General features: G+C 45.7%; 10 protein-coding genes across 10 annotated transcripts; 7 read left to right on the top strand and 3 right to left on the bottom strand.

The window, feature by feature from the left end:
- Nucleotides 1-4,974: 4,974 nt before the first annotated feature.
- Nucleotides 4,975-6,511, bottom strand: BJ212DRAFT_1448733 (uncharacterized protein; the record flags this gene model as incomplete). Its single annotated transcript, XM_041338583.1, has 6 exons — nt 4,975-5,095; nt 5,189-5,591; nt 5,640-5,831; nt 5,858-5,886; nt 5,926-6,026; nt 6,086-6,511. 6 exons carry the CDS (start codon nt 6,509-6,511, stop codon nt 4,975-4,977), a joined length of 1,272 nt encoding a protein of 423 aa, XP_041189372.1.
- A 1,732-nt stretch (nt 6,512-8,243) lies between these two features.
- On the bottom strand, nt 8,244-8,690 carry BJ212DRAFT_1302496 (uncharacterized protein; the record flags this gene model as incomplete). Its single annotated transcript, XM_041333276.1, has 2 exons — nt 8,244-8,571; nt 8,629-8,690. 2 exons carry the CDS (start codon nt 8,688-8,690, stop codon nt 8,244-8,246), a joined length of 390 nt encoding a protein of 129 aa, XP_041189373.1.
- Nucleotides 8,691-9,899: 1,209 nt separating this feature from the next.
- BJ212DRAFT_1378814 (uncharacterized protein) lies at nt 9,900-10,993 on the top strand. Its single transcript, XM_041336574.1, has 5 exons — nt 9,900-10,018; nt 10,065-10,226; nt 10,275-10,427; nt 10,485-10,656; nt 10,717-10,993. The coding sequence occupies exons 1-5, from the start codon at nt 10,016-10,018 to the stop codon at nt 10,938-10,940; spliced, it is 714 nt and encodes a 237-aa protein (XP_041189374.1). The 5' UTR covers nt 9,900-10,015; the 3' UTR covers nt 10,941-10,993.
- A 358-nt stretch (nt 10,994-11,351) lies between these two features.
- On the top strand, nt 11,352-11,955 carry BJ212DRAFT_1378816 (uncharacterized protein). Its single transcript, XM_041336575.1, has 4 exons — nt 11,352-11,441; nt 11,495-11,702; nt 11,754-11,808; nt 11,860-11,955. The coding sequence occupies exons 2-3, from the start codon at nt 11,510-11,512 to the stop codon at nt 11,792-11,794; spliced, it is 234 nt and encodes a 77-aa protein (XP_041189375.1). The 5' UTR covers nt 11,352-11,441; nt 11,495-11,509; the 3' UTR covers nt 11,795-11,808; nt 11,860-11,955.
- A 300-nt stretch (nt 11,956-12,255) lies between these two features.
- Nucleotides 12,256-12,883, top strand: BJ212DRAFT_1378818 (uncharacterized protein). The gene is made up of 2 exons (XM_041336576.1): nt 12,256-12,408; nt 12,463-12,883. Exons 1-2 carry the CDS (start codon nt 12,290-12,292, stop codon nt 12,554-12,556), a joined length of 213 nt encoding a protein of 70 aa, XP_041189376.1. The 5' UTR covers nt 12,256-12,289; the 3' UTR covers nt 12,557-12,883.
- A 624-nt stretch (nt 12,884-13,507) lies between these two features.
- On the top strand, nt 13,508-14,619 carry BJ212DRAFT_1279256 (uncharacterized protein; the record flags this gene model as incomplete). The annotated part of the gene is made up of 2 exons (XM_041331477.1): nt 13,508-13,867; nt 14,230-14,619. The coding sequence occupies 2 exons, from the start codon at nt 13,508-13,510 to the stop codon at nt 14,617-14,619; spliced, it is 750 nt and encodes a 249-aa protein (XP_041189377.1).
- A 291-nt stretch (nt 14,620-14,910) lies between these two features.
- Nucleotides 14,911-15,195, top strand: BJ212DRAFT_1378822 (uncharacterized protein). Its single transcript, XM_041336577.1, has one exon. The coding sequence runs from the start codon at nt 14,928-14,930 to the stop codon at nt 15,159-15,161; it is 234 nt and encodes a 77-aa protein (XP_041189378.1). The 5' UTR covers nt 14,911-14,927; the 3' UTR covers nt 15,162-15,195.
- A 1,633-nt stretch (nt 15,196-16,828) lies between these two features.
- Nucleotides 16,829-17,997, top strand: BJ212DRAFT_596323 (Alpha/Beta hydrolase protein). Its single transcript, XM_041343613.1, has 3 exons — nt 16,829-17,147; nt 17,202-17,593; nt 17,655-17,997. The coding sequence occupies exons 1-3, from the start codon at nt 17,021-17,023 to the stop codon at nt 17,883-17,885; spliced, it is 750 nt and encodes a 249-aa protein (XP_041189379.1). The 5' UTR covers nt 16,829-17,020; the 3' UTR covers nt 17,886-17,997.
- Nucleotides 17,998-19,756: 1,759 nt separating this feature from the next.
- BJ212DRAFT_1527402 (Alpha/Beta hydrolase protein) lies at nt 19,757-20,899 on the top strand (the record flags this gene model as incomplete). The annotated part of the gene is made up of 3 exons (XM_041341747.1): nt 19,757-19,883; nt 19,939-20,330; nt 20,392-20,899. 3 exons carry the CDS (start codon nt 19,757-19,759, stop codon nt 20,620-20,622), a joined length of 750 nt encoding a protein of 249 aa, XP_041189380.1. The 3' UTR covers nt 20,623-20,899.
- Nucleotides 20,900-21,029: 130 nt separating this feature from the next.
- On the bottom strand, nt 21,030-21,696 carry BJ212DRAFT_1302501 (uncharacterized protein; the record flags this gene model as incomplete). Its single annotated transcript, XM_041333277.1, has 3 exons — nt 21,030-21,286; nt 21,439-21,586; nt 21,649-21,696. 3 exons carry the CDS (start codon nt 21,694-21,696, stop codon nt 21,030-21,032), a joined length of 453 nt encoding a protein of 150 aa, XP_041189381.1.
- Nucleotides 21,697-21,730: the final 34 nt, after the last annotated feature.

The raw sequence follows: 21,730 nt of genomic DNA on the forward strand, positions 1-21,730 counted from the left end.
GATTAGCTGACCATGGAAGTAGCAAATCAAATCATACATACACTTCATGTCCAAGTTTGAGATGCTACCCAGGCCATTACTACCAGTAAGACTCGGAGCTGCATTAGCTTTGATTTCAGCCAAGAGAGTGTTCCACTGGCTGACAGGGCTATATCCTGCATTGACAGCACATTCAACCCTATCACTTGAATTCTCAATAGCTGCCCAATAGGCAGCAGCAATGCTTATAAAAAGTTGCCTTGGTATAGGTGCAATTTGGAAATGTAGTAGCAAAGAGGGCCTGGATCATTTGATCATCTGATACATTGATGAAGAGCTGAATCTGGGGAACCATATCACATGCATACTTCCAAGGAAATTGCACTTGGGCGCCTGCAGGGATGGTAGTGTTGGGTTGGACCATGGCTGGCACAGGCACTACTACAGGTGACATGTCTAAGTCGCTGGCAGCAAGTGACAGAGGTGACATCACAGTGGGACTTGACAATAGGCTAGTGAGTAGTAAAGGAATGAGCAACTGCCGAGAGATGAGAACTGGGCCCATGGGGTTGTTGCTACTGGCATTCCTCTGCTGCTTCAATGGTGAGGTCATCCCGTCCAATCGGGACAGATGCATACCCATGGCACTAAAGGATCATTTTGATGGAGATTGGACAGTTGCAGGTGCACAACTAAGAGATAAAACCCTCTCGGCAAATCCAAGTAGCATATGATTGTTGGTCAGATCAATAGAACGCAGGAGGATGGTTGAATTGGGAGGACTGAGAAGCGGAGTCTTGATATCTTGCTCAATCCAGGCATGCTGATCACTGCAATATACTGCAATGTAGTCTCCGAGCTCAAATCTCATCAATAGTGGATGGTCTCCTGGCACAAACTTTCCAGGTGTGGTGCACATAAGCTTTACAAGGTGGGGAGGTTCATTGTTCTAGCAATATTCAAGTTGGCTAGTCAGCACCAAGAAACCATCTAATAGATATACAGTGGCTCAAAAAACTGTCTGCATGTTTTGACATTTTTCACTATCTATGATATTGTGTGAGAACTCACAAATGCCTCAAGGACATGGTTATACCACATTGTAGTATGGCTTCAGGGCTTTCATTTGAGCCCTACACCGTGAGAATCGGTGAAGATATGGTGGAGATACAAGGCTTACAAAATGGTGACTCATGTGGACAGTTTTTTGAGCACATATTAAAACTATATAAATCATCATTTATGACACCATAACAATCATGCCACCATTAAATAAATTATAAAGTGGTGTCATTATGTCATTTTAAAACCATATCTAACTATACAAACCAAAAATTTCCATATGTCATGGTTATATTCACCATGAAAGCCACCCCCCCTGCTCAAAGGGATAATATCCTCTCTCTTTCCTATTCTGGCCTCTCTGCTTGTCAAATTTCCTCTAGAACTGGAGTATCCAAGTCCACTGTGGCCAAGTTCATCAAAGAAAGTCACACAGACAAGGAAAACTTCTGTGAAGGGTGTCCATCCAAGCTCACCTCTACTGATAGGAGGGCTATTATTCAACATATCACTACAGGAAAGGCTGATAATGCTGTCCAGGTCACCTATTACATCAATTCCACCATCACATTCCCTGTCTCTTCACACACTGTGAGAAACATTCTCAAGACAGCTCATCTCAGGTCAGTAACAAGGAAGAAAAGGCTCTCCTCTTTATCACACATATGCAGAGATGACTAACCTTTGCCTTAGCCCATCAGAATTGGATTACATGGACTGAAAGCATGTTATGTAATCATATAAGACCACAATAAATAGGATTGGGTCAGATGGCAAGGTATATATGTGAAAAAAGAAGGGTGCTAGTCCTCTCTGCATATGTGTGATAAAGAGGAGAGCCTTTTCTTCCTTGTTACTGACCTGAGATGAGCTGTCTTGAGAATGTTTCTCACAGTGTGTGAAGAGACAGGGAATGTGATGGTGGAATTGATGTAATAGGTGACCTGGACAGCATTATCAGCCTTTCCTGTAGTGATATGTTGAATAATAGCCCTCCTATCAGTAGAGGTGAGCTTGGATGGACACCCTTCACAGAAGTTTTCCTTGTCTGTGTGACTTTCTTTGATGAACTTGGCCACAGTGGACTTGGATACTCCAGTTCTAGAGGAAATTTGACAAGCAGAGAGGCCAGAATAGGAAAGAGAGAGGATATTATCCCTTTGAGCAGGGGGGGTGGCTTTCATGGTGAATATAACCATGACATATGGAAATTTTTGGTTTGTATAGTTAGATATGGTTTTAAAATGACATAATGACACCACTTTATAATTTATTTAATGGTGGCATGATTGTTATGGTGTCATAAATGATGATTTATATAGTTTTAATATGTGCTCAAAAAACTGTCCACATGAGTCACCATTTTGTAAGCCTTGTATCTCCACCATATCTTCACCGATTCTCACGGTGTAGGGCTCAAATGAAAGCCCTGAAGCCATACTACAATGTGGTATAACCATGTCCTTGAGGCATTTGTGAGTTCTCACACAATATCATAGATAGTGAAAAATGTCAAAACATGCAGACAGTTTTTTGAGCCACTGTAGAAGACCATACTTTCAACCAAAGCACTACATCAACCATATTGCAGATCATGATACTCAGACTTTTGTCAGCTTGAAAGTGTTGCTCAGCCACCAATGTCCACTGGTGCCCGAGAACATAGTTCTGTGCGTAATTGGGGTCTAATGGCCAAGCATAGTTTCATGAAGTAGCCAGGAGTGACTGAGTACTAGTAGCTAAAGATTGTGATGCACTCGCTGATGATGAATTTGATGTAGTAACTAGAGGGTGATCAAGTTAAGTAGACATGGGGTTAATGGTGGCAAGTGGTGGTACAATCAAGTTTTCATGCTGTTGAGTAGCAACAAGAGAAGATGCGGCTGCAACTTGGTGGACCCTACACCCTCCCGCCACCTCACAACACTGCTTGCAGTTGCGTCATATGCAGTTTTTGTTGGCCTTCTGTGGCTGAGTGCCTTGCTTCAAGTTGTGGCAGTCAGCCTTGGTACACAGGACCATATCAGCCATGCAAACATCCAGCATCAGCCACTGCTTGTTGTTGGAAGAAAAGTACTGTGAACGCACTACAAAATTTATACTGAGACAGCAATCAATATCAGGACTTGTCCAGGTGTAGGTCCAACTTACTAGTGACATAGTAGTGGCTTGGTGAAATAGTGGCAGGTCAGATGGTGACGAGGCAGACGGGCACAAGGCAGACAGGCAGACAGTGAGATAGTGGGGGGCAGATGGTGAAAACACTGGCTTGCCATTGTCATATATATGCCAGATGCTGTTGCAGGCAATGATCACAGCCGAGCAATGAGCTCTGGTGATGTCGTTGTTTGGTTGATCTACTGAGACCGAGTTGAGTCTATGCAAGTCTACAAATGGTCTACGGAATTGGTTCACTTTCCACGAAAAGAATTTCTAATGCTCCCAGATTTTCTACACATAGTCTATTGTATAGTCTACCCACATACTCTCAAAGTTCTGCAGCTTCATTTCGCACACATAAAAACTCCACTTCCATCTTCTCCGACTCCTGGAGCTCCATTTACGTCTAGGACCTGAGACAAACGTTGTCCCTTGAGGGTGTCAATGAGTCAATCACATTCCGGATATTGGCAGCTATCATAATAGTTGTGAGTGAATACATTGTATGATTAGTAATATGGGCCATGGACTTGTGTTAGCGCTTACAAAATATATGCAGACCCAGATGGCCAGACAGAGCCAGCATGCGCACTATGCAATCTCCAGTTCCCTCCAGAAATGGATGACTGAGGTAGCAGATTTCCTGATCAACGAGATAATTACCTTTGGACACGACCCAACATAGTTTTACAGCTCTCCTCAAGCTACACATTCTGGATATGACCAGAATATGGTGCTGGTCATTGTTGTATTCATAGCACCAAATAGGAGAGCTACTCATATTTTTGGATATATATCAACTGTGAGGACTCTGTGTTGGACTCCAAGAGATCTGAGAGCACCAAGACTGAAGGATCTGAGATAGAGAAGGGAAGTGAGTGAGAGGTACGAGCACAAGCCAAAATGGGCAGAGGCGAGCGACGTATTGACATCAGCTTGTGCCCTACATTATTTTCTATGTTTCATTCTTATATCTGAGTCATAACAGTACTCACCTTAAAAGTGTCAGTAGAAATGCCCTAACATCTCAGTTCTTTCAAGATACTGAGATGTAAGCCATATTGTCACCCGCATGCTACAAAGTCTAACGATAATGTAGTGTACTTGTTGTATAGGTAGATGAGACATTAACAGAGTTCTTTCAAGATACTGAGATTGTACTTGTTGTATAGACTCCTCGCCCCTCCATCAGGAAAAAACAAAAATTGTAGGAGTCCTGGTGACGCCTATATAGTCCTATATAGTCACCATAGGTCTATGTAGTTCACATAGCTGTAACTCAGACTATATAGAGCTACAGTGGGCTACAGGAGGCTACAGCGGGCGCTGGTAGTAATCAGGAATCGCAATAGCAAAATTTCAGTTCATAGTTGATAGTAGCTGAGTAGTAACAAAACTAATTAATGGCGGACATGCAGAATGTATCAAGGTCGATAAAGGTATTTAAGTAGAAATCATTTGCCAACTCATAGACATTTGTACTGGTCCATCCACGGTCAACAGACTGTCCCATCTTTGGAATGAGATGACACAGACGAGCAATTTCGTCAACATGGATCACCACTGCATTCTGGTGCAGTTGACAAGTTGAACATGACACCTGGTGCAGGCCAGAGGAGGTATCTGGCATCCTAAGTAGAGTGAACCACTTAATGTAAGCCAAAGCTCAGGAGTATGCCCCAAACTGATGAGGCAGAGTGAATATCACACGGACTTGTGCAACTTGTACACCTACAGTATTTATGTAAATTTTCTGATGCACTGAAATAATGATCATTTACCATCTAACACCTGCAGATTCAAGGTCTGAACACTATCGCTCACCAAGACCATGTCAAACTTGGCAGGGGACCCAGGCTTCTGGCGAGGACCAGGAGATACTTCAGGTGTCACTCTAATGCACCACCGTTGTGGTGAATCACTTACACGCAGATCCGGTGGGCAGCAATTATAACTTGTCGATAAACATTGAAATGGTCTTGTGGACCTGGGAACGATGATATTGTGCAGCATATGCTTGTCTAGGAAAAATTTGAGGGCAGGAAGAAATGTGACTGTGCCATGTGCAGTGGCAAGCTGGTGAATGGACTGCCAAGGGTGTGCAGGAGTTTTGGCAAGAATGTGGACAATGCATTGGCCAGCGATGGGAGGTATTAGACTTGCTTTGGTGGGAGTAGCACTGTGAGTGCATGACCCAGATTGCAAGTCTTCTATCTCAGAATCCGAGCCTGAATCATTGCTGTACTTGTGGTCTGTGCGATTGGCCATGCTCACCGACTGATCTGACAGCCATTCGAGATAGGAACCACATAAAAACACTGCTTCCTGGCATTGAAGCCACAAAGCCATTTGTTCCTCATAATCACGCTTATTGCTAGCACAGTAAGCTTCTTTAGCAAAGTCAATATGCAGTCATTCAGGAAGCTTGGTGTTGAAACCGTTGGTAGTACCGAACAATGAGATGGACTGGACATAGTGCGAGAGTTGGTGTAATTTAGGGATATTGAAATGATCTTGAACTTCGAGTTCGTGCAAGATTTCTTTGTTGGCATGAAATACCAAAAGGGTGCTCTCCAGATGATCAAGGGTGTCAACTGTGTGTATTTGAAGCTGTGCATAATAAGAAAAATCTAGAATAGCATGTGCAACCACCAACACTCCACTGGTAAATATTCAAAATTGATTCTGTCAGTGTGAGCCTTGTTAAGCATGTTTGAAGCATACCTTGGTACTGCACCAGCAAGCAACTCTACAAAAACACGCTGCATCTGCTTGTGTTCTGTACCTGTCCATTGTTTCACTGTCGAGATTCCTTTTTTGAAGTACTGAAGACCGGATAATCCGGTATTGCTTTGAAGCATGCGTCCATTTCAGCTTCGCCAACAATATCAAGGCGCCATTTAACCAAGTGATCTTTGAAGATGCCCTTGTGGAGTTGGTGTAGGAGATCAGGTGTGAAGGCAAGGAAAATGTCTGTGTGTGGAAGATCAGCCCAAAAAGGATGATAGACAGTGCATAATCCATAGTCTTTGAATTCAGCTGGATGCTGACCATCTTGTCGCTTCTTCAATATCTCTTTTATCAATGGAGGGTCCCGCATTGGTGTACTCAGTGGATCACCTCTTTCATCTGCTGTGACCAGACATTTTGGGCAACAGTTCTCCTTGCGACATGCAACCAGGCATTGTTCAGGGAAATCCACCACATATGCTGCAAGGATCAGGTATACTTGGCAGATCATTGAGTCAGCGCATACCATTTCAATGCCATTTTGTCCTGCAGCAATGAGCAGTTGCAGCAGGAGGGACATACAATGGTGGAAGAGTTGGTAACCAGCAAGGGAGCATGTATCTGATGTGAAGCATTTGAGTTTTCCTGCAGGCAAGTACCCAATCAGGACTGTTGCTCATGCTGACAGCTGTTGCCTTTTTCTTTGGCAATGTTGCCGATTGAGAGGTATACAGGCCATGCAGATTTGTCACCTCGGAACTGTGACAAACATGTCTTGTCTGAAGCAAGAATGATAGGTGCTATGGTTGCTCCTTTCAGTAACTGTTTCTGGATGTTGTAGGTCAGTCTTTGCTTAACTTTTTGGATCGCATACTCACTTGCTTTTCACCCCACCAATCTGCAGTCCACATGTCATCAATTACTCAGTTAAGTCCTGCAGAGTCTGTGTATGCTCGTGCAGGTGCATACACCATATGATCCTTGAATCAAGGATTTCTGATCAGGTCTTTGATGCACTCTGCATCCAAAGCTCAACATCTTCATGCAATGGTTCACCCTTCTCATCTGTTTGGTTTCCCCAGACACTGATCTTCTTGCAGCTCCAGGCAGCTCCATGCGGAAGTTCATCGACCTTCTGGAGGAATGATTGGTTGTTGTGGAATGATGGTTGCATTCAGTTTCGTGTCTGTCACACCAGTAAGTCCAATTCTTTCAGCGGTCAATGTGAAACTTACTATCGGCAACTTTAGAAAATCATCGGTTTGGGTCTGGCCCAGACTTTTGACAAGCCACTCTGTGAGTCCCCATTCTTCCCTGGCAACTGAAATCAATCATTTTGCAGAGGAGATGAAGATAACAGGGTACATACTCATCGCAAAAAGGTGCCCACTCGTCCTCACCCATGCTTTTTTTATACTTCCAATAGCTTTCAAAACCAGTTTCTCCCTCCCGCAGTGTCCATCCACCATCAGTCAGACATTCCTTGAAATATCACCCACTATTTATTTTCACACCATCTTCATCAGCAACCTCCTCGATGGTCACCCGCTGACTTTTCAGTGCTGGTGGGTTGTCTTGATCAGCATCAGAGGACTTGGAACACAAGCAATGAAGTGGCAGGCCAAATGAGCTGCCAACGTCATCATAAGCAAAGTCCACTTGTGGGCCATCTTCATCACAGGTGGCCTCAGTTTCTTCGATCGTTAACTCCCATGCCCTTCTACATTCAGGGCGGCCAGCTATGTGTCTCTTGACACCACCCCTCATAGGGAACTCCTTGCCACAAAATACATAGCACTGGGGCATGGTTGGTGAGCATTTTGAGTGAGTGTTTTGATTCTGATTTGTAATGTGACTACTTAAAATAATTTTCATGCGCCCTGGTCTGGGCTCAATCTAGGCACACCGAGAACACAGTCAGTTATGGAGACTAGCCATCCATGTTGGTTTTGTTGATTGGGAGGACAATCCATGGGGTGCAGTGGATGGCACTCCCAAGAACCCACATGAACGCAGTTGGTCATGGAGACTAGCTCCCATGGTTTTGTTGATTGGTAGGACAATCCATGGGGTGCAGTGGACGGCACTCCCAAGAACCCACATGAACACAATCGGTTATGGAGACTAGCTCCCAGCACTCCCAAGAACCCACATGAATGCAGTTGGTTATGGAGACTAGCTCTGTTGTTTCACCAATATTGGTAGGCTCTCCTCATCACAAGGTTCAAGTTTATTTTCCTGGCACAACTCCATAGCATTTCTGACATGTGCCATAATTTTTTACCAGATGACCATACCTTCTGGTTGCCACACTACACTAGTTTCAAAATATCATGGGTGGCCAGAAGCAATTCTAAAAGTTGCACCTGCTTCACCTCCTCACAATGCTTCACTTCTGCATCCCAGTGCTCACTAATGAGTCTTCGGAAGCTTGCTTGTAAGAGGCTAGGAGTGCCAGAGCCTGGTGCTAATTCTAATAGTTGCAATTTTTTGGCATTCTCGCAGGCCTTCACTTCTGCCTCCCAGCGCTCTAAAATGAGCTTGCACAAGTATAATTGGGAAACCAAGATGGGGCCTGGAGTCTGACGAAATGGAGGGCGCAGGAACATTGGGCCTGTGTCAGGCTCTTCGAGCTTTGGCCTGCAGACCACTGGTAAGTACATTGGGGTAATTGGGAGGGGCAATGGGATAACTGACCTTTTGATCTCAAGTTTCCCATCTTTACAGGCAGTGTCTTTGTGACCGGCAGATGGTGACATTGTGCTGGAGGATTCATCAGAGTGTGGTGAGTGTTTGAAGCAAGCTTTGTACCGTTTTTTTGTAAAGTTGAGGGTATCCATGACAGTGAAAAAATATTGTGACAGTACACTCAAATCTTTTTATCATTTCTTCCATTAAACACACACAGCTTTTAGCCAAATGAGCCCTGGAATCAACGAACAATCAAGGTTCAATTGTGAGTTGTTTGTATGTTTTATGGTCTTATATATTTTGCTAACGCTAATCACACCTTGTACTCTAGCGAGCATGGCACCTCATACTAAGGCTGCCTCCAAGCAGCAAAAATCCAAGCCCACCTCATCAATGCCTGCAGCACTGCTGAATGTGCGCACTGCAAGTGGTCAAGAGCGTCGACCAACTGAAAAAGAATCCTACCATTGTGAGTACTACTAAAATATTGTATTTTACTCGCTCATGATCCTCTATAGTTTTTGAATCTCAACATATTACCCGTCGCCAAGAAGTCAAGCAACAGAAGTCAGAAAAGCAGAAGAAAAAGGCACTGAAGGCCACCTACCAAGACTGTCCCAACAACTTTGAGCAAGAGCCTTTGGAGCTGCATAGCAACATCAACAGGCAAGAAGATATGATGGTCTGAGCTTTTATCTTTTTTCCTAACTTTAATGAGCCACTGACCATACTTTATTCAGTTCTCCGATCACAGCATCAAGATGAAGTTGTCAAACACTAGTGCCCTGAAGTTCAGCGCAGGCAAAATTCCCCCAAGATGGCACCATAGTGACACCAGCACACACATAGCGCCTACTAGTACTGACTTGAACATGAAAGGAAAAAAGGGTATGTGTTTACTCTATCAATTTTAGCCTGACTACCCTAATATCCCTCTGTTTAACTTTATCCAGCACCACAAAGCAACTTGAATGCAGCCAATACCCATCTCAATGATGCCCCAGACGACACTCCTACCTTGGACGCTGATGACAATGACAGGTCCGAGTCAACTGACCTGGATGACAACAATGATGACAACAACACTGGTAAACCATTGCCAATAGCTCAGGGGACCAAGCAACAATTCAACATGTCCTTAGAAGATGTCCTGATAGTCCCAAAGGTCAAGAAAAATTCGGACGGTTCGCATCAATGTGTCAAAGCCAGCAACTTTGACAACATCTCCAAAGAGATTCTCACAATGGCCTGCTCAATTTTTCGATGTCTGATTGTCACACGAGCCCCATTTCCTGATTTTGTTGCCATCGAGACAAATTTGGCCAAAGAGGCCTGGCACGAGGTGTGCAAAATTAAAGATATTGATGTCAGAATAACACCGTTAGCAGTCAAAATGGTAAGCAATCTGTTCATACCACGTTCTAGGTCTGATTGATACAAAGCTCTTAAATTGCACATCACATGTGCGAGGTGAACTCAAAACCAAGATGTGCTTGCTGACTAGTTCTTTTTATGGTTTCTGGGCAAGTAATTCCATGCAGGTGATGCAACAGAACCGAAATCAGGCAGAGTCGTTGAAAGCCAATTCAGCCTTTATATTCAAGGTACGCAGACGACAATCTACATTACTGTGTGCTGACATTGGGTAATAGGACTGGTCATCAAAGAAGGGCATCTACAAAACTGAATTGCTCCAAGAGGGCATCAACCTCATGTGGTTCTCGAATCGGAATGACGAGGGCCTCATCTACCATAAGTACTTCAATCCCTTTCCTGTTAGAGCTCTCGCACTCGTGCTTACAGCTGTGAGCTGATTTTGTATTCAAGTTCTTATGAGGGCACTAACAATGTCTTATTTGTAGATTGAATGTTGTATCGACAAGTGGCTGCAAGGCATCAAAGAAGACACCAAGTCCACATCCACTACATACGGACCTGTCTACAATAGTCATTTGGGCTCACTGCTGCGCTTTGATGAGCGCACCGCACCTTACAAACTCCTCGAGAGAATCTGTACCAATCTGCATGACATAGGCCAGTATGTTTTGACTTACTCTAGTATTCTAACATTCATGCTTCGAAGTTTTCATGCAGGTGTTGAATCACTCGGTCTGTCATCGGCTAGTACTACATCTCAGGTCCACACTGAGAACAAGGCCTTCGAAGACGCCATTCGAGAGTACCAGCTGGAGGAGCAGGATGACGCGGGGGCTCATAGCAAGAGTGGCGGGCTTATAGATGCGGATGAAGAGGAGGAGGATCTGGAGGCTTGTAGCGAGAGTGGCATGTTTACAGGTGCGGATGAAGAGGAGGATTGAGTAGGACATTTATACTATACTATCTCGTGTGTCGGGTACCCAAATTCAGATGCGATTGGTTTTTTTTGCACGCGATTTAGCTGCTGGTTGCTGCGCACTCCAACAAACTATGGGTGCTTTTGTGTGCTATATAGCTGTGGGTAGTTGCATGTAGTAGCACTCCTACGAACTACAGTAGTACTTCATAGCTGCTACGTGATACTATGTAGTACAGCGCTGACTACATAGAAGGGACTTGACTACGGAACTACACGCACTACCCTGACCATATAGGTCTATATAGTCAACATGTTTTTTCCTGATGTCTCGCTCGTCTCATAACAAGACTCTGCATCAATGGAATCCATCATCTATGATGTTGATCATGATGTGATACTAATGAGCTGCACATGTTTAGTAACAATTGAGAACGATGTTTGTTCTTGAAGTCGTCGGATGGATTTGATACCCATTCGATGATCGGCTTGGGATTTGGAGGGTTTTGATATCAGGAATCTGATAGTGAGCAGTTTATTCCGAACGTCGGTATACAAGTCCGTCTAATCCTCTTCAAGGCATCTAGTGATTCCATGCGCATAGTGCTCGAGTACCTGGTTCAAGTGATCCGAACCGCATTTCATGCAGAGTCGACTAGTACTATGGATGGTTCCCAACGTGCGTCATACACAAACCACCGAACCACGTGGACCACCGTCTCTAGCTGCACTCTGATACGCTTCGTGTGCTTGTACAGTGCCATATTCCGAGTCTTATGGACAGATGGTGAGCGCTGAACCACTGGTGCATTTCAGCGCTCACCATGTGACAAGACAGTTCCACGACTCAGGCTATTTCAATGTTTAACGTCAGAGTAAGGAGCTGCCTGAAAGTGAGTCGTGCTCTCTAGTATGTTCGTGCGACTCAGCATGTACTTCCCTAGTCTAACGGGCGTGCTGGAACACCTGTAGAGTAATATAAAGTTACGCTCGACATTTTGTCTTGTATCTGTGCCCGTATCGAAGTTCCTATAATGCGTTCTGAAAGTTTATTTATTTATTTCGCTAGTTCATACTCCTGTAACAGGATATGCGGGAACTCGGACTCTTGCGGAGCGATGGTTGAAGGCCCCTTAGAGCAATCTGAAGATAAGTCTCACTCGTGCCTTTTCAAATCGTTTGTTCCTTTTTGCAGCTCGTTTGCATGCGTAGACCATATATGGACTCAAGCATACAGCTTCTTTGCGCTCATGGGTAGTTTCATACTCAGTGTGAACGGGAAACTCCACCACAGCTTGATGAGGTACTCAAGCTGATGGTGCATTTATACCCTAACGGCTGTGACTTCGCCAGCGCCTCTGAAGATAATTGGCAATGCCTGTGGGAATCGTTGTTGCAATCTTTGGCTCATTTCCTCAACTCGCCACCCATAAGTATCCCACGCAACACCAGAGTTCCAACATTTTCGATGGAAGTACACCAGAATATACTGGGGAGGTATTGTTATTTTTAAGGGAGAACTCTTGAATGATGTAGTGGGTTACCAGGACTGGGAAATCTACGCACCAAAGGAAGCATAGACGGTTACGGTTAGGGTTACGATCAGCCACTATGACATGCACGAAGCACGCGCAGGACTAACACTAATGGCCGCTCCAGGACTGCTAAGAAGGAAGAGTCGTGATTAGCTGAAAAATTGCTCACTGAACCGACGACCCAATTTGACGGTAGTTGGCCGAAGAGAAGGTAAATTAAATCCTGCCATTGAACATGCATTAAGCCTGGGTCATCACTGTCAACTGCTTTTGGACAACGGTGGGTACTTATCGTGAATGCTATTAGAACAGAAGCTCGTATGTAGATGTACACGTTTAGTAGTTGAGCCTCATCAAACCCGTTCTTGAGGCGCTAGCGACCCTTCGATGCTGTGGCGATAGACTTAAAGGTGCTGATTGGTGGATATCAGACATTGCACTGATGTGGTGCGGTTCATCCAGGTAGAATACTCCCGGTGTCTTGAAGGGTGTCAGTTGTTCGGGCATATACAATTGAACCGTGGCAACCGCTCGCCCAGCCCTTGAAAAACTGCAGTCAGTACGATATCTCATAGGTTATTCGTGATGACCACACCTACCTTCATACACTGGAAGCGCTACAACTTAAGCGCCACTGCTCAACACGGCCACCAGCTGAGCTTGCAATGAAAAGTCAGGGGCACTGTCACTGTCGGTCAGGACTGTTATGAACCAAAGCCGTCGAGGTTTGAACAAAGAATCAAAATACTCATCAGCAACCATACAACAGTGAAATAGCAAGGAGTTTTCGAAAGTGTGTGAGATTGTTGGAGACAGATGTTGGACCAAGCCGCCGCAGTTCGGTTCGCTTGAGCTCGTTGAGCCACCCGATCGAGAGATAAATTATGTAAAGTGCTTGAGCCTTTGTGGCTTGCGTGCGCACGATCATTTATGTACTTCCTGACACGCTGCAAACATCAAGCAAACATTGCAAAGTACTGCCTTGAGATGACGCCCGCCAGTAAAATACAAATAGTGAGCATTGTACCGCGTACTCACCCAAAAGTGACATCCAACAATGCGCTTACTGGTACTTTTCTGCGTCTTCCTTTACCTCGTTGGAGTCATCCGAGCTGCACCTACAACAAATACAACAAATACTGCTACTAGCGACAGTTTTAAAGCCCCATCATTCACGACTAGAACCATATGGTCCATCATCTCTAGCTCCGTTCTCACTCTATTTGCGTGCACATACAGTGCCATTCATCCCAATATTCCGAGTCTCAAGGACAGCCCCCTTCGTCTCCTACGGCGGCGACTTGGGATCATGATAATGGCACTAATTGCTCCTGAACTGATCATCACATGGGCTATGCGCCAACTGATCAGCGCTCGCCATGTTACAAGACAATTCAAGGAATCAGAATATTTTAAGGTTTCTCAGCCGCAGGAGCAGTCTGAAAGTGAATCATTTCTTCTGAAACTGGATATATTCCTCGACAACTCACTATGCATCCCGAATCATTTCTTCATGGCTCGCCTGTTCCTCAAGATTATGATAGCACCAGGCCTCTCGTAGCGCATCCCGAAGGTGAACCATCATCCATACTTGTGTGTCTTTGGCAGTTTATTTTAGTACACCAGTGCCCACTTCAAGACATGTGGGAACTCGTGCTCTTGCGAAGCCACTCCAAAAGCTGTTTAAGGCTTGTGTTTCAGAGCAATCTGAAGGTAATCTCGATTCGTGCTCATCCAAAATGTGACTCATGTGCATCCTTAGATTTTACGTGGACTCAGACGCACAGCTTCTTTGTGCTGATGGGTGGTTTCATGCTTCATGTGGATGGGAAACCCTACCTTACACTACAGCCTGATCACATTCTCAAACTGATACGTAAAGAGTGTATAGACGTTCCTACCCTAACAGCAGACCAGATCCAGGACAAGAGCAAAGGCAATGCGATATCGAAAGGACTGGTCATGCTTCAGGTGGCCTGGTTTGTTATGCAGCTCATCACCCGCGCCATCTATCACCTCGAAACCACCCAGCTTGAAGCGGGAACACTCGCATTTGCGGTTCTCAATTTCCTCACCTATACTGTGTGGTGGAACAAACCTCTCAATGTGCGATGTCCACATCCAGTGTACTGGAAGTCGACCGGGTCAAGGCCAGAGGATCACGTATAGTATGTGTGTGCCTTGACAATCATACCACTGCTGATTATGTCTGCCTTAGTGTCGAAGGAGACGAACTCGCTTGGCTTGGGATCTTGGCTCCAGTCTTCCGTCCAATTGCAGGACAGATAGGCTCGCGTCCCATTCCCACATCTCAACAGCTCCGAGTTCCAACATTTGGTGGCAGCATCAAACTCGTACATTCGGACAGGACGGTTCTTAGTCTCGCTGCATTGCTTATAGCAACCGTATTTGGCGGCATCCATTGTATGGCTTGGTTTTTTGCCTTCCCCACATACCAGGAACAGGTGCTATGGCGCATGAGTGTTGTCGCTATAACCTTCACACCTTGGCTTTGTTTTTTTGTTAATCTTACAGGAAATTTAGTACAGAAGGTCGCTGTGCTCGCATATGGCCTGATTCTTGTCACATCTGTCATATTATACATCACAGCTCGTGCCTTCCTTTTGGTACTTATGTTCACCACTTTACGCAATCTTCCTCCTGACGCATATGAGGCGGTGTCCTGGACCAATTTAGTGCCGCACTTGTAATTCTTGATCATGGTACTTGTCATGCACTTCGCACTTTTGTAATGATATTCAGATGCGGCATTCTGATGGTCAATGATGGAGCTAGGTACATACTACACAAGTTGTTTTGCAACCCGCTATGAACGACGCGATCACGTGACCTGCACGTATGGCGTGACTCTGCCCAAGTCTTGCTTGAATTCGCTCATTACCATGGACGGCAGTGAAATAAGGCTGTTTGGTACGCTGCGGTTAACGAAGCGGACGACTGACAACTAGCAGCATTCTCGGTCGACGAGGACGCAGGTACCTTCAAGTTCGGGCGCGTCCCGACGTGCAGTGTTCATCTCTATCACCCCGAGATCAGTGCTCTGCACGTGGAAACTGTGTTTCTGGAAAGACAGGTGTGTAGTTTATTTACCTATGATACCTACATAAACTGACATCTTGAGAAATGAACCATTTGCGTTGGCAGGCTTTCAATCCTCGTGTTTGGCGAGCAGGCCTCACCATCGACTGCTGTGGATGGAGTGAAGACCAGACTCTGGAGGGCACGAGTGAGTGAGAAACGTTACAACTGAAATTTCCTTGTATAATGTTCGCGATACCGATCATAGATGATATATTGATATCCTGCACTTGTAGTAGCCTGCCAGAGTGCCGTTCGCTTCTCGACCTCATAGCCGTCAAGACACCTCTTTCTGGCACCAGTAGCGATGAAACCATCAAGGTCCACTCGATCTGTGTGCTCTGCGAACTATCCAATAGAATGGATAGCAGAGGATTGACAGAGACTCGAGAATGGAGTCGTTCTTGACACCGATGGGATATGATTGTGGCGGAAAGGGAATCCCGCAGACGTGCATCACTTTATCGACAGTTTTAATAAGTGAACATCGCTTCTCAAACTGGGAGGAAGGTGGTTCTTTTATTAGCATCGTTTTCCCGCTGGACCTGTACGCTGAGACCAGATTGCTCTAGTCTCCACCAGTCAGACTACACCTAACCTAACCGTACCCTGAATAATTCCCTCTCCGTATCTCAATATGCATACTGTCCTTGGTTCGACATCTCGGCCCCTCGCACATGGGCAACTACACAGCTTGATGGTGGTGTCAAGACCATGAAGACGGCACGATATGTTTATTAGTTCCGATGTATCCTTCAGATGACGCAATTTGCATCAAGGTGAATGTGCAAACATAGTGTGCAAGCAGCAATATGACTTGTCGTTGTAGTGGAAGGGCCAGTAATATCATATCCATGACTCCAGGTGGGGGTCATCGTGTATATGTCATGAGAAGTGTTTGCTGGTATCAGAGTCATTTAAAGTTCACACCGAACTGCGACTATACAGTCATTTTCTTGACCCAACGGACGACCTCTGAGTGGCATTTTGATGGCGTAGCTATCCGTTTCGCGGCAGACTGTTAGAAGGTAAGAGGAGATGTAATTTTTTTTGCAGGGCTAAGGTACAAGCTGGGGCTAGTCCGGGCTGCGTCTCTGGCACTCCCTGTGAAGCGGACTTATGATACTATTTCGAGAGTGGTGAGATCATACCTTCCTTCATTTATCCGAGTTGACCCCAGCGGTTTTCGTATTTAAGCAGACACGTCATATCACTGCAACCGGTTTGCTGTCACCCGCAGGGCGCTTTCCTGTGATGAAGGGCTTGTTCGTGGCATCCCTTAACAGAGGAATAAGCCCTTGCCTCAGCGTCATATGACTATTGCGGTCAGTATGTGTTGTACGCACTTTAAACGCACACTTTTCCCTGCATGCTACATCCCTTTCTAACTTCTCCTTTGATCTTGGAAGTCAGACTTGAATTCTGAACATCTTCACTCATACGGGCTCTGCTAGCAGAATTCCATATCAGTATGTATCCGTCGATTTCAGCGTCCCAGTGGGGTTCTCCCACTGCTCCCAAGAAAGCTCTGCTTATTCATGGGTTGACTGCGTGCTCGAGTTCATGGGAAGGTGTCGCTCAGCTATTAGTAGCAGAAGGTCAGGTTTTGTGATACTATGACAATCATGCTCGTTTTTAACAAGCTTTCACAGGATTCTTTGTCGTGGCTCCGAATCTCCTTGGGCATGCATGGAGACGGGGCACCGACTTCCGCATGTCTGCCCTTGCAGAGGACCTCCGACTATACTTCATCAATGACATGTCCTACGACGTGGTTGTAGGTCATTCTCTTGGAGGCATAGTCGCCCTTTCGCTCTTGCAATTCTTGCCCAAAACGAAGGAAGCCACTGTCATACTCGTCGACCCCCCTCTCGATATTGAAAGTACAGCCGAAATCTATAAAAGTTGGTTTCTGGATGAAATCGCGAATGTCAAAACCACCGAGGAGCTGGCTGATGACTTTGGTTGGTCACAACGTGACTGCGTGTTACGCGTACTAGGATTTACAATGTGCGACCGCACCACCATCGAGGGAGTCTTCTCGGTAATATTGCAACTATGGACATGCCGAATGTTGCTGACACCTTTGTCGTTGTTGTGAATAGCATAACAGGCCATGGTCTTTCAGTGGCCTGTTCAAAAACATCCCCCCTCACGTGAAGATCACCGTGCTGGTGTCAGATCCGATGTTCGGGGCTGTTTGTCTTCTAGAACATGTCCCTTGTGACGTTGAGAGACTGAATGTCAGGGTCCTTCCAGGCATCGGCCACTGCATTCAGTGGGAGCGTCCAGATATTATCATGGATGCAATCCAACCACCGAGAGCGAAGCTTTGAGCCGTGTGAAGGAGATGCAGTGTTTTGTGGCCTAGTTTGTGTCTGTGACTTTTTGTTGGAACCTGGCCTTCGTTCGTGCATGGGGTGTTGCAAGGCATGCAGTAGTCCAATTATGCCAAGGTGTCAGTCTCAACCTTGAAAGAAAGGTGCCATGGTCCCTTACCACTGCTGCAGCTCAACTTCATCAAGTTTTTGGGTCCATGTCAAGAGGTACCATGACCCGCTACCTTGGTGTTACGGTAAACTGTAGGTCGACTAGGATAGGCGCGACAATAGACACTCGATAAGAGTGACGTCTAAAGTTGGGTCGTGACCTTACAAATGTAAGGGTTTCTTAAGACAAGTTAGAGAGAGTGTCTCTGACTTGAATATCGATACAGACGCTTAAGATTGGGGGTCTTAAGCGAAGGATGTTCTGGGTAAAACCTAGTAGATTAAAGTGAAGTCTAGCTAAGTACAAGACCCTGCTTATATAGGTAAGACCTGCTTTAGGGCAGTACGTACACGTCATTGAGACGAGTCAGAGATAAGAGAAATGACATCAGCCATCGAGACGAGTCAGAGATAAGAGAAATGACGTCAGCTAACGATGGCACGAGGCGGTTGCGCTGTGATACATAGGTAAGCAGAAGAAAAGAATAGTCTAGTGATGGCACGGTTAAGTACGGTCATGACGTAATACAGAGGAAGATAACGAAGAGAAAATGATAGGGGGTAAACGTTACTGTAACACTTGGAGCGCTTTCCGTTTCCTGAGAGAGGCCGTGCTGTGGGGCATTTTCGACTCAATAGCATTGTATCTTTGATTACAACTATAAAATTGATCTCACTCACCATTATAACCATGTCGCCTGCAGTGATAGTCGGTATAATGCAGCTACCACAGAACTCATCGACAATCCCCTGCACCGAGGTAGGGAGGAACCGCCCGGATACTCTTGCTGCCTAGAGAGTTCTAGACGTGCGGACCTCAGACCACTTGTAGTTTTGATGACGGAAATCAGGTCGTGTTTACAATCACCGACTCTCAACGTTGCGCCTGTTTCACATCACGGTGTTGCAACATTATGGGACATATTTATGGAGGGAATGGGTGAGCCTAGGGTGAGCTAGGTTCTTTCTCTTGCCTTCCGAGTCAGAATGCTTAACCTTGTGTTTGCTTTCGCCAGCAAGTTCATGCATGGAATGATGTAGCATGATACGTACATGTGAGAGAGAAAGCTGTAGCACACTGTCAATGATAACACTATCAGATACCATCGGACAACCCATGTCTAAGCCCATGTTTCTGGCATTCATTGCCAGGAGCCACTATCGGGAGGCATGAAAAGTGGAGGTGCGGCCCGAAATTCGTCATCTATGCCAGATCTCACAAATAAAATTCTTACCTGCAAAGCACGGGTCTAATTGTGGAGCTCACCCAGGTCATCTTGCCAATTGGAACAGAGTTGTCCCTTGGTCAGAGACCTTATTGGGCCAACTTGCAGGGTTACCCGTCTGGCACACTCCCTGTGAAGCGGACAAATGATCCTGTTTTAAGAGTGGTGAGATCAAATTTTCCTTCACTTACCTAAGTTGACCCCAGCAGCTCTCGCATTTACATAAGCAGACACGTCATATCACCGGAATCGGTTTGCCATCAGCCGCAGGGCGCTTTCCTTTGATGATGGGGTTATTCGTGGCATCTCTTGGGATAAGCCCTTGTCTGAGAGTCATATGCTATTCTGGTCAGTATGTGCTGTACGCCCTTTAAACGCACACTTTTCACTAATGCTACTTCCCTGATCAACTCCTTCCTCGATCTTGGAGGTCAGACTTGAACTCCGAACCTCTTCACAACACGGGCTCTGCTAGCAGAATTCCATATCAGTATGTACCCGTCGATTTCAGCGTCCCAGTGGGGTTCTCCCACTGCTTCCAAGAAAGCTCTGCTTATTCATGGGCTGACTTCGTGCTCGAGTGCATGGGAAAGCGTCGCTCAGCTATTAGTAGCAGAAGGTCAGGTTTTGTGATACTATGACAATCATGCTCTGTTTTTAACAGGCTTTCACAGGGTTCTTCGTCGTGGCGCCGAATCTCCTTGGGCATGCATGGAGACGGGGCACCGACTTCCGCATGTCTGCCCTTGCAGAGGACCTCCGACCATACTTCATCAATGACATGTCCTACGACGTGGTTATAGGTCGTTCTCTTGGAGGCACGGTTGCCCTTTCGCTCTTGCAATTCTTGCCCAAAACGAAAGAAGTCACTGTCATACTCCTCGATCCCCCCCTTGAAATGGAGGGGACAATCGAAATGGATAAAATTTGGTTTCTAAATGCAGTTACGAATGTCAAAACCACCGAGGAGCTGGTTAATGATCTTGGTTGGTCACGACGTGACTGCGTGTTACACGCACTAGGAGTTTCAATGTGCGACCGCACCACCATCGAGGGAGTCTTCTCGGTAATATTGCAACTGTGGACATGCCGAATGTTGCTGACACCTTTGTCGTTGTTGTGAATAGCATAACAGGCCGTGGTCTTTCAGCGGCCTGTTCAAAAACATCCCCCCTCACGTGAAGATCACCGTGCTGGTGTCAGATCCGAAGGCCGGCGCTGTTTGTCACCTGGAGCACATCCCTTGTGACGTCGAGAGACTGAATGTCAGATATCTTCCGGGCATCGGTCACTGCATTTCCTACGAGTGTCCAGAAGCTATTATGGACGTAATCCAACTACAGAGAGCGAAGCTTTGAGCCGTGCGAAGGAGAAGCACTGTTTCGTGGCCTAGTTTGTGTCTACGACTTTCTGTCGGAACTTAGGCTCTATTCGTGCATGGGGTGTTGCAAGGCATACAGTAGTCCAACTATGCCAAGATATCAGTTTCAAGCTTGAAAGAAAAGTATCATGGTCCTTTACCACTGCTGCAGCTCAACCTTTTAACCTTATTGAATCGACTAAGGCGTTTTGCCTCTCCACCATTACTTTGATCTCTGGCTTAAGACTCGCCCAAGGGCTTTTGATAGTATGTCCCTATCAATAGTTGAGTTGCAAGTAAAATCACGGATGAGCTTCGGACATGATTGAAGAACATACCCCGAAATGATCCTGCAGCTCTTCGTCCATGAAGGCGGTGGGCTCATGAATTTTCTCTCGTTTCATATCACGCAAACAGTTCCACTAAGACCTCAGATACTGCACCCACCTGGTGCTCTCCATTTTCGCCCAAATCATAGCCCTCACATTCGTGGCCTGTATCACCTGGTCCCTTCCTCGCAGCATCAAAAACGGAGGTGTACAGCGTTTCTACTCCATCGATATGAATACTAAGCCATAGATTCAGCCCTTCTTCGATAACACCACCCTGCTTTCTGTTAAGGCTGGCTTTAACGAGACCGGGAATTTGCTTGGAGTACGGTTCTGGACGCCAAGTGAAACTAATGGTGTATTCACAACGCCACACATCGTCCAAGGCAAAGTGACATATGTCCGCACGTAAACTGTTCGTATTCCCAAGTGTTTGTCATGAGACATGAACAATGATGATAGACAGGAAAAGCATTAAGAATCACCTTCTTTATCAGCATCAACGACTTCGAGGTCAACTTCACGATGCGTTTGCGTCTTGGGTAACGACTCGATCATTGGGATGTCTAGGTCAGGGTAAATTTCATCCGTAGCGCAGTTCCCGCATTCGTCTATCAAGACACCAGTTCCAGACTACGTAGAGAAAGATTAGTGTCACTTCTTGAAGGTAACGGGGGAATGGTATAGGCCAATACACATGCCGTGTGAATAAGAATGGGGACTGTATAATATGGCATGTTCATGGTCTCTTTTCGGTCCCAAGAGGATCACTCTGGC

The sequence above is a fragment of the Suillus subaureus genome (genome assembly GCF_016647635.1).
Source record: "Suillus subaureus strain MN1 chromosome Unknown BJ212scaffold_33, whole genome shotgun sequence".
In the NCBI taxonomy this organism is placed as follows: domain Eukaryota; kingdom Fungi; phylum Basidiomycota; class Agaricomycetes; order Boletales; family Suillaceae; genus Suillus; species Suillus subaureus.

Coding starts and splice junctions, on each gene's coding strand:
- BJ212DRAFT_1378816 (XM_041336575.1), top strand. CDS start 11,510: ATGCGCATAGTGCTCGAGTACCTGGTTCAAGTGATCCGAACCGCATTT. Junction 11,703..11,753: donor CCGAGTCTTATGGACAGATG/GTGAGCGCTGAA, acceptor GTGACAAGACAG/TTCCACGACTCAGGCTATTT.
- BJ212DRAFT_1378822 (XM_041336577.1), top strand. CDS start 14,928: ATGAGTGTTGTCGCTATAACCTTCACACCTTGGCTTTGTTTTTTTGTT.
- BJ212DRAFT_596323 (XM_041343613.1), top strand. CDS start 17,021: ATGTATCCGTCGATTTCAGCGTCCCAGTGGGGTTCTCCCACTGCTCCC. Junction 17,148..17,201: donor TCAGCTATTAGTAGCAGAAG/GTCAGGTTTTGT, acceptor AAGCTTTCACAG/GATTCTTTGTCGTGGCTCCG. Junction 17,594..17,654: donor CCATCGAGGGAGTCTTCTCG/GTAATATTGCAA, acceptor TGTTGTGAATAG/CATAACAGGCCATGGTCTTT.
- BJ212DRAFT_1378818 (XM_041336576.1), top strand. CDS start 12,290: ATGCCTGTGGGAATCGTTGTTGCAATCTTTGGCTCATTTCCTCAACTC. Junction 12,409..12,462: donor AGTACACCAGAATATACTGG/GGAGGTATTGTT, acceptor GTGGGTTACCAG/GACTGGGAAATCTACGCACC.
- BJ212DRAFT_1378814 (XM_041336574.1), top strand. Junction 10,227..10,274: donor ATTCAGCCTTTATATTCAAG/GTACGCAGACGA, acceptor ATTGGGTAATAG/GACTGGTCATCAAAGAAGGG. Junction 10,428..10,484: donor TCGCACTCGTGCTTACAGCT/GTGAGCTGATTT, acceptor TCTTATTTGTAG/ATTGAATGTTGTATCGACAA.